The 10,538-nt window shown below is 19.6% G+C and overlaps 4 protein-coding genes across 4 annotated transcripts in view; 3 read left to right on the plus strand and 1 right to left on the minus strand. All coding sequences in view use genetic code 6, as the record gives it.

The window, feature by feature from the left end:
• TTHERM_000186049 (transmembrane protein, putative) overlaps positions 1 to 152 on the plus strand; it is a gene marked incomplete at both ends in the record, with an annotated part of 258 nt that extends 106 nt beyond the window's left edge. The window contains one exon of the mRNA XM_012795830.1: positions 1 to 152. This exon is cut by the window's left edge and continues 106 nt beyond it. Coding sequence (XP_012651284.1) covers positions 1 to 152 — 152 coding nt within the window.
• Positions 153 to 795: 643 nt separating this feature from the next.
• TTHERM_00186050 (cyclic nucleotide-binding domain protein) lies at positions 796 to 5,672 on the plus strand (the record flags this gene model as incomplete). The annotated part of the gene is made up of 15 exons (XM_001008870.4): positions 796 to 834; positions 892 to 941; positions 1,426 to 1,515; positions 1,775 to 1,864; positions 2,126 to 2,215; positions 2,477 to 2,566; positions 2,827 to 2,916; positions 3,135 to 3,224; positions 3,484 to 3,573; positions 3,833 to 3,922; positions 4,174 to 4,263; positions 4,519 to 4,608; positions 4,864 to 4,953; positions 5,214 to 5,303; positions 5,552 to 5,672. 15 exons carry the CDS (start codon positions 796 to 798, stop codon positions 5,670 to 5,672), a joined length of 1,290 nt encoding a protein of 429 aa, XP_001008870.4.
• Positions 5,673 to 7,235: 1,563 nt separating this feature from the next.
• Positions 7,236 to 7,930, plus strand: TTHERM_00187060 (hypothetical protein; the record flags this gene model as incomplete). Its single annotated transcript, XM_001008872.2, has 2 exons — positions 7,236 to 7,858; positions 7,912 to 7,930. 2 exons carry the CDS (start codon positions 7,236 to 7,238, stop codon positions 7,928 to 7,930), a joined length of 642 nt encoding a protein of 213 aa, XP_001008872.2.
• A 1,234-nt stretch (positions 7,931 to 9,164) lies between these two features.
• TTHERM_00187070 (transmembrane protein, putative) lies at positions 9,165 to 9,659 on the minus strand (the record flags this gene model as incomplete). Its single annotated transcript, XM_001008873.1, has 1 exon — positions 9,165 to 9,659. One exon carries the CDS (start codon positions 9,657 to 9,659, stop codon positions 9,165 to 9,167), a length of 495 nt encoding a protein of 164 aa, XP_001008873.1.
• Positions 9,660 to 10,538: the final 879 nt, after the last annotated feature.

A 10,538-nucleotide genomic window follows, 5' to 3' on the forward strand; every position in this document is an offset into this window, starting at 1 on the left:
CCTCATTTATCTATATATTCTATAAACATGTAGAGCTATTTAATTAATGTTGTATGTTTCAAAAAAAGCAATACTCTTAGTTGGTCGCGATAATTCTTAGACAATTCTTTGCTCTGATGATTTTTAAAAATTATAGTCTAAGTATAAGATGAATAGTCTAAATTACTTTCAAAAATTTATTTTTATCACTATCAACTATTAATAAAGTGAAAAATTATTAAAAAAAGTAAATTATGAATATTCAGATTTATATGAATAAAAAATTTATTTCAGATGAATTTTAAAAATTTATTTTCTAAGTTTTTACTGTTTGTTTTGGTTTAACAACAGAATAAGATTAGTTTTAAATTAAAAAATAATAATTAAGAATTTATTTCATTTATCTTATTTTAAAATAATTTATCTAATTTTAATTAAGGAAATATTTATGATAGAATGAATGAAAGTTAACTAATATATTTAATAATTATTTTAAAAAGTTATTTTTTTGCACATTATTTTATTGAGAATATAGTGAATTAATTAGTTACTAGGATTTTTTCAAATATGACTAAATAAATAAATAACTGTTCAACTCTAATTTCTACTATATTTTTAAGTACATGTTTTAAATACAAATATAAAGATTAAATAATGAATTTTAAATTAATTTTTCTGTGACATCTCTTCATAAAACCAAATTTATAAATTAATATTTGATAATTAATTAATTCTTATATTTTATTTGTTCTTTTTATACATTAATAATTAATTAAAATCCATAAATTGCTATTCAATATTTTTGAAAAAAAATAAATGAGATAATAGATTACAAAATATTACAAATTAGAAGAAGTAATTATTTATTTTTTTATTAATATCATTTAAATTTATATTTATTAATAAAAAAAGTTTATAAACTCTTCGCTTTTATCTCATTAGGTTCTCCATATTTATTTGAGGTATATTTTATTAATTAATATTATTTTTATTATTTATTAATATATTTTAAATATTTAACTTTCAATTTATTTAAATAAATAATTTTTATTGTAGAAATTATCATGCATGATTACTTATTGATTTTTATTAAAACAAAAATTATTTAGCTATCTTAACTTAATTTTCATTTTAATTTTTAATTATTTATTATTCATTTTTTATTATTTGATATTTTTTCTTTATTTTTTGCTATTAAGTTAATAAAAGCAGTTTATTTGTTTTGGATTGTAATATTTTAATAATAAAAGTTAATTTAAAGCACTAAAGCTATTTTAATTTATTTGATTTATTTTCCTTTTTCTTTTTATTGTGATATCTTTTTTTTTTCATTCTTTGTTAATTTTACTAATTATTAATTAATCTTATTATTTCATATTTTTTCTTCATTTTTTCCTCCTAATTAACTATTTAATGATATATATATTTTCTTCAATATTTAAAAAGTAATAATTATATTGGTGATGAAGATGCATCAGGCTTAGGTTCTGCTTTAGCAAATTGCATTAATCTCTCAAATTTGGCACTTGACCTTAGGTAAAAACAGTTTATTTGTTTTGGATTGTGATATATTTTTAATTATAAAAGCTAATTAAAAACAATAAAGCTCTTTTTTCTTTTTCTTTTTATTGTGTTTACTTTTTTTTTGTTCTTTCTTTGTTAATTTAACACATCAGTTATTTTCAATTTTTGCTTTTATTATTAATTATTTAATCTTATTATTTCATATTTTTTCTTCATTTTTTCCTTCTAATTAATTATTTAATGATATATTTTTTCTTCAATATTTAAAAAGTAATAATTATATTAGTGCAATGGGTGCATCAGGCTTAGGTTCTGCTTTAGCAAATTGCATTAATCTCTCTAATTTGACACTTAACCTTAGGTAAAAATAGTTTATTTGTTTTGGATTGTGATATATTTTTAATTATAATAGCTAATTAAAAACAATAAAGCTTTTTTTCTATTTATTTTTATTGTGCTTACTTTTTTTTTGTTCTTTCTTTGTTAATTTAACTTATCATTTTATTTTCAACTTTTGCTTTTATTATTAATTAATTAATCTTATTATTTCATATTTTTTCTTCATTTTTTCCTTCTAATTAACTATTTAATGATATATATATTTTCTTCAATATTTAAAAAGTAACAATTAAATTGGTATTGCCGATGCATCAGGCTTAATTTCTGCTTTAACAAATTGCATTAATCTCTCAAATTTGACACTTGTCCTTCGGTAAAAACAGTTTATTTGTTTTGGATTGAGATATATTTTTAATTATAAAAGCTAATTAAAAACAATAAAGCTCTTTTTTGTTTTTCTTTTTATTTTTCTTGCTTTTTTTTGTTCTTTCTTTGTTAATTTAACTCATCATTTTATTTTCAATTTTTGCTTTTATTATTAATTATTTAATCTTATTATTTCATATTTTTTCTTCATTTTTTCCTTCTAATTAACTATTTAATGATATATATATTTTCTTCAATATTTAAAAAGTGAAAATTAAATTGGTGCAATGGGTGCATCAGGCTTAGGTTCTGCTTTAGCAAATTGCATTAATCTCTCAAATTTGACACTTGACCTTGGGTAAAAACAGTTTATTTGTTTTGGATTGTGATATATTTTTAATTATAAAAGCTAATTAAAAACAATAAAGCTCTTTTTTCTTTTTGTTTTTATTGTGCTTTCTTTTTTTTTTTGTTCTTTCTTTGTTAATTTAACTTATCATTTTATTTTCAACTTTTGCTTTTATTATTAATTAATTAATCTTATTATTTCATATTTTTTTCATTTTTTCATTCTAATTAACTATTTAATGATATATTTTTTCTTCAATATTTAAAAAGTTCTAATTAAATTGGTGATGAAGGTGCATCAGGCTTAGGTTCTGCTTTAGCAAATTGCATTAATCTCTCAAATTTGACACTTGACCTTGGGTAAAAACAGTTTATTTGTTTTGGATTGTGATATATTTTTAATTATAAAAGCTAATTAAAAAAAAAATAAAGCTCTTTTTTCTTTTTGTTTTTATTGTGCTTGTTTTTTTTTTGTTCTTTCTTTGTTAATTTAACTCATCATTTTATTTTCAACTTTTGCTTTTATTATTAATTAATTAATCTTATTATTTCATATTTTTTCTTCAATATTTAAAAAGTTGTAATAAAATTCGTGATGTCGGTGCATCAGGTTTAGGTTCTGGTTTAGCAAATTACATTAATCTCTCAAATTTGACACTTGACCTTAGGTAAAAACAGTTTATTTGTTTTGGATTGTGATATATTTTTTAATTATAAAAGCTAATTAAAAACAATAAAGCTTTTTTTCTTTTTCTTTTTACTGTGCTTGTTTTTTTTTGTTCTTTCTTTGTTAATTTAACTCATCATTTTATTTTCAACTTTTATTTTTATTATCAATTAATTAATCTTATTATTTCATATTTTTTCTTCATTTTTTCCTTCTAATTAACAAATTAATGATATATTTTTTCTTCAATATTTAAAAAGTGGAAATTAAATTGGTGATGCCGGTGCATCAGGCTTAGGTTCTACTTTAGCAAATTGCATTAATCTCTCAAATTTGGCACTTAACCTTAGGTAAAAACAGTTCATTTGTTTTGGATTATGATATATTTTTAATTATAAAAGCTAATTAATAACAATAAAGTTCTTTTTTCTTTTTGTTTTTATTGTGTTTGCTTTTTTTTGTTCTTTCTTTGTTAATATAACTCATCATTTTAATTTAAACTTTTGCTTTTATTATTAATTAATTAATCTTATTATTTCATATTTTTTCTTCATTTTTTCCTTCTAATTAACTATTTAATGATATATTTTTTCTTCAATATTTAAAAAGTTGGAATGAAATTGGTGCAATGGGTGCATCAGGCTTAGGTTCTGGTTTAGCAAATTGTATTAATCTCTCAAATTTGACACTTGATCTTCGGTAAAAACAGTTTATTTGTTTTGGATTGTGATGTTTTTAATTAAAAAAACTAATTAAAAAACATAAAGCCTTTTTTTTTTCTTTTTATTGTTCTTGCTTTTTTTTTGTTCTTTCTTTGTTAATATAACTCATCATTTTATTTTTAACCTTTGCTTTTAATATTAATTAATCTTATTATTTCATATTTTTTCTTCATTTTTTCCTATTAATTAACTATTTAATGATTTATTTTTTCTTCAATATTTAAAAAGTGAAAATTAAATTGGTGCAATGGGTACATCAGGCTTAGGTTCTGCTTTAGCAAATTGCATTAATCTCTCAAATTTGACACTTTACCTTTAGTAAAATTTTATTTGTTTTGGATTGTGATATATTTTTAATTATAAAAGCTAATTAAAATCAATTAAGTTTTTTTTCTTTTTCTTTTTATTGTGCTTGTTTTTTTTTGTTCTTTCTTTGTTAATATAACTCATCATTTTAATTTAAACTTTTGCTTTTATTATTAATTAATTAATCTTATTATTTCATATTTTTTCTTCATTTTTTCCTTCTAATTAACTATTTAATGATATATTTTTTCTTCAATATTTAAAAAGTTGGAATAAAATTGGTGCAATGGGTGCATCAGGCTTAGGTTCTGCTTTAGAAAATTGCATTAATCTCTCAAATTTGACACTTTACCTTTAGTAAAAGTTTATTTGTTTTGGATTGTGATATATTTTTAATTATAAAAGCTAATTAAAAACAATAAAGCTTTTTTTCTTTTTCTTTTTATTGTGCTTGTTTTTTTTTGTTCTTTATTTGTTAATATAACTCATCATTTTATTTTCAACTTTTACTTTTATTATTAATTAATTAATCTTATTATTTCATATTTTTTCTTCATTTTTTCCTTCTAATTAACAATTTAATGATTTATTTTTTCTTCAATATTTAAAAAGTGGAAATTAAATTGGTGATGCCGGTGCATCAGGCTTAGGTTCTGGTTTAGCAAATTGTATTAATCTCTCAAATTTGACACTTGATCTTCAGTAAAAACAGTTTATTTGATTTGGATTGTGATATATTTTTAATTATAAAAGCTAATTAAAAACAATAAAGCTCTTTTTTTTATTATTGTGCTTGCTTTTTTTTGTTCTTTCTTTGTTAATATAACTAACTCATCATTTTATTTTCAACTTTTGCTTTTATTATTAATTAATTAATCTTATTTATTATTTCATATTTTTTCTTCATTTTTTCCTTCTAATTAACAATTTAATGATTTATTTTTTCTTCAATATTTAAAAAGTGGAAATTAAATTGGTGATGCCGGTGCATCAGGCTTAGGTTCTGGTTTAGCAAATTGTATTAATCTCTCAAATTTGACACTTAAACTTGAGTAAATACAGTTTAGTTTGTTTTGGATTGTGATATATTTTTAATTTTTAAAGCTAATTAAAAACAATAAAGCTCTTTTTTCTTTTTCTTTTTATTTTTCTTGCTTTTTTTTGTTCTTTCTTTGTTAATATAACTCATAATTTTATTTTTATTTTGTTTTTATTATTAATTAATTATATTATTTCATATTATTTCATTTTTTCATATTAATTAACTATTTAATGATATATTTTTTCTGTATTTAAAAAGGGAAAATTAAATTAGTGCAATGGGTGCATCAGGCTTAGGTTCTGCTTTAGCAAATTGCGTTAATCTCTCCTATTTAACACTCTGGCTTATGTAAAAATAGTTTATTTGTTTTGGATTGTGATATTTTAAACTATAAAATGAATAAAAAACAAGAAAGCACTTTGAATTTTTTTGATAGCTTTTATTTGATTTATTGTTTTATCTTTTTTATTCCACAAATGTATTTTATTTATTAATTTAATAAATAGTTTTTAATTTAAAAGTTTATTCTATTTTCATATTTATTTAATATTTACACTAATTTATTATAAAATTTTTAGCCCAATGAATGTATCATAAAAATTCAAAGTAATAAGCAAGTGTCTTAAATCAAAAAGATTAGTTGTCTTTAAAATATTCTCATGATAAACAACTAGCGAAAAAAGGATGAATAAATATTAGATGTTTGAATAATAATAAATAACATGTTTTATTATATAATATTTTGAAAAAGTTTATTTGACCTAAAATATAAATAGATAGATTTTATTATTGATTTTATATTTATAAATATAGTTCATATTTTTGGAAGTAAATAAATAATTTATAAAAAATAAAAAAATTAAAAAATTAAATTTACTTCAATAAATTAATTCCTCTTAAGCAAATTTCTCCAAAAACCATCAAATAATTTGAAACTTTTAGTGTTATATTATATCTTATTAAATTAAATAAATACCAAGCTTTTATATGCCATTTATATTTTAATCTTAAATATTATCTATTAATCATATTGGTAAGGTAGTTGCTGTTAGGATTTTTCTTAAAAACCAAATTTATGACTTTTATGTTTTGTATTTTTTTAGGATTAATCCTAATATAATAAAATGTATTATCGTCAAAAATCCTAATAACATATAGTAAGTTTCTTTAATTCAATCCCCTCTTTCAAATATATTTTATACAAAGATATTTTAAATGAATCATATATAATTAATTGGATAGAGGAGAGAGAGTATATTTTAAATATAAAATTAAAATTTTTATATGAGACTTAAAATTTTGATTGGATTTTTCAAAATATTTGGATTGATTGGAATGGATAAATTAATACATCACCTATTGGATTTTTTAATTTTTAATTGTAAATTATTTATAAATTAAGTTATTTTAAAAAATTTTCTTCACTATAAAGTGTTAAATTTTATACAATAATAGCAAATTAATAAAAATAAGGTATTCCTATTTAAAGTTTTAAAAAGAATATTTCAAATAATCAAAATATATGGATAAGATTAGAATAACTGATACATAATATTCTATAATATTATCATAAAAATGTTGAAAATTTTTTAAAAATTTAAGAAGATTTTCAATTATTAAGAATTTTAACTTTAAATGTAATAAATAAAACATAAAAAACCATCCAATCAAATATTTTATTTAATGAAAAAAATTCTACTTCTACTTTAATTGAATTTTTTAGGCTAAGATCATTTATACACAGGAAGATATATCCAAATTTAATATTAGTATTCCTAGAAACATTTTTAATTATTAATTTTTATACAAAATTGAGATTTTTATATTAAAAAGGCAAATTGCTTACGATGTATCAGTATTGATTAAAAATACAAATAATGCATATTTTTTATATAAAAATACAATTTATTAATTAAGCGCAAAAAATTTGCTTTTAAAGTTAATGAATAATAAGAATAATAACTAATATAATCACAAATCTAAAGCAAAAGATGAATAAAAAATATAAAATAATTCTGCATAAAATTTTAAGCGGGGAATTACCAATAATTAATAGTAAAAAGGAAAGGATACTGACAAAAATTATAGGAATTAAAGCAAAAATAGTAGTGATAAACATTCTAATAGATTCAATTAAAATGATCGACTTAATCGAAAGAGAAATTATAAAGAAAGAGATGAAGACTATTACGATGATGAGAAAATTGAAGAGAGAATGAAAAGTTCTTTAAATTAATTCTTTTATTACGACTAAGAAAAGCAAAAATACTTTAGAAAAAAAGATGAACACAAAAATCCTATTTGGGAAGGTTCTGAAGTAGGAAGAATAGATTAAATAGAAGAAGTAGAAATAGATTCTGAAGAATTGCCTTTTATTATTTATGATATGAAAGAAGTAGAGAAAAATTAGATTTATATAAACCCAAGAGATATTATTTATAAATATAAAAAGAAATTCAGATTACCTAATGAGTTTTTATATTTCTATGAGCTAAAAGATATAATAAATTCTTTTAAAGCAGAATATGTTGAAAAATATTTTTCTAATTAAATGAATAGAAATTAGTAAGAAAGAAAGATAATAAACTCATAATTCTTGTGTATAAATGAATATAAAGCTAAAGTGGTTTACTTTGATTTTGCAAATCATAAAAATTACAATCTTATTGTTTTGGCTATTAAAAGTGATCAATAAAATAAAGTGTCTTTTATCATTATTTCTATTAATAAATACTTGTAATCTCAAATCATAAAACTAGTTCCAAATATAGATTGCTAATAATTTTTAAAGCTCATAATAATAAAATAAATTTTAAATTAAAACAAATTAAATTAAAATAATGAATTGGAAAGCGAGGAATCTGACTATTGCTTGTATGTGACAAAGAAAAGCATAGCAGTATTTTAATATGAAATGACTAACATTTAAAATATTCAATAGAATTTTGTAGAGCAAATAAGTATTAACTTTGAGATATTAGGAGTAGAGCAATTTTAAAGCAGCCAAATAATCATTTTAACAAGAAAAGAACTGACATGCTATAATATTAGATAGAAAAGGAACATATTTAAAATCCATTTCTAAAACTATAATGCTTTATATATGAAAATTTGCGCTTAAAATATGATAGCTGTTGTTTACACAGAAAGTCAAAAACTTTTAGTAATATGCTTAAGCTCTCGAAGAATTCTTTTCGCGAAAATAATTACTAATCTAACTGACCTTGCTTTAATGAATGAAAAAATTAATAAAATTTAATTCGTTTATCAACGACTTAAACAAAGCTTGTTCTTTATAGTCTTAGAGAAGTAAGGAAATAAATGGGAATGGAAGAAGTTAGCTTAAGACCAATTATAATTTGGGGAGTAATTGAGTGTAGTTAATCTCTAGTTAAGAAATTAATCTATTCAAATAATTAAAAATAGCCTCTATATTTCTAATAAGATAGTCTGTTAACATTAGTTTGATGGTGAATACTTTAATAGTAGCAACCAATCTTAATGCGAAGAACAAAGCAATAACATTTCAGTTATTTTATAAACTTTTTTTTAAATAAAAGACAGTCTTTATTTAATTTATTATAACGACTATTAAATACAAATACAATACTCTCAAGTAAACACATAAAATTGAATATCAATTAATAAAAATACAATACTTATTTTTAGTATTTCATAATTATATTTAGATAATTAAATTTAGTCTTTCTTTATATTTTTAAAGAATTAAGCAATTAGATAAATTAAATTGCCAAAAATGAGTTTTATTTTATGTTAATATTTTTTTGTTTTACCTTGAATTTCTCAAAGCAAAGAATATTTTGGACTGTTAATAATTAGTTGATATTTTTAAATTATTTGTGATTATTTTTCAAACAAAAAGCAATATAGAGCATAAAGCTAAGATTAAATAACTTAAATTTAAAACTACTCCTTCACTACTCAAAAAAAAAGTCTAGTAAGTATTTTAAACTTTTGCTTAAAATCCTAGTACATAGGTTAATTTTCCATTTACTTTTGAAGTTGCGCATAAATTCATAAAATTATATCCATATAACATATTTTGGCCTTGCAACCTAAAACTTGTATCAATTGTTAGAGATTTTTCTGCTGGTTATAAATTTAATTATTGGAGAGGAGAGCTTTTATCATTAGCAGTTAATGTAATAGATGTTATTTATTAAGAATCAGCTTAAATTGACATAGTGACGTCAGAAGTGAAACAATTTTAACAATCTGTTGAATCTGGCTTTAAGATCTAATTATTCAATTAGTCAACAGTAAAACTGCAATCATCATCGTTATCACTTGCATTTGCTATAAGCAAAAGATAAAAAGCTAAAGTTAATAAAATTTATTTTTTCATTGTTTTTCTAAGTTTAGTTTTTTATTATTTTTAATAATTTATTTTATTAGATAGATAATAACAAGTTTTTAAATAAATTATCTTAATTTTAATTTTGCCATGAGATATTACTTAAATTTAATTTGTGTGTATGTATGTATTAATCAGAGATAAGTTGAAATAAACTCACTTTTTGAGTTTACCAAATATATCTAAATAAATTTGGATATTATGTCAAATTTGTTAAAGTTGCCACCCTTGAAAGCTAAATTTCTTATCAGAATTTAAACCAGCCAGAATTATTATTTATGATGGGTGATTTTTTTCTATTAATTTTTAAATTATTTAAATAGTTTGAAATTGTTAATTAAAAAATATGAAAATAAAGTAAGTAAGTTAGTAAGTAAATATATTAGTAGATTAGAAGTTTTTCACTTATTAAAAAATGTAATCTACTAATCAATTATATTTTATTTGTTTAATAAATAGTCTTGTAAAACAAATAGAAAATAAAATAAATAAACAAATATGTAAAATATTATAAAATTATGAATATTTAAAAGAGAGAGAAGCTAAATTTCATTTTCGCTACTTTTTAAAACATTTTTTAAAATTAAAATCTATTGATTAATTTTTTCAGACTACAATTAGCATAGTCTTAATTTAAGAAAACTTTATATAAATTATCTAATTAATATGCAAATTAATTTGGTAATTTAAATAAATATATAAGATTATTTTCCTTTATTAAAATATGTAAATAATTAATCAATCTAAATGATTGTATTTGTTAAAAATAAATCTTGTAAAACAATCAAGAAAATAAAATAAATGAGCATATTTTATAGTAATTTTAAATAATTAATATTTAATAGAGAAATAACTTCTAATAACCAAAAT

Source organism: Tetrahymena thermophila (genome assembly GCF_000189635.1).
Source record: "Tetrahymena thermophila SB210 genomic scaffold scf_8254798, whole genome shotgun sequence".
Lineage (NCBI taxonomy): Eukaryota > Ciliophora > Oligohymenophorea > Hymenostomatida > Tetrahymenidae > Tetrahymena > Tetrahymena thermophila.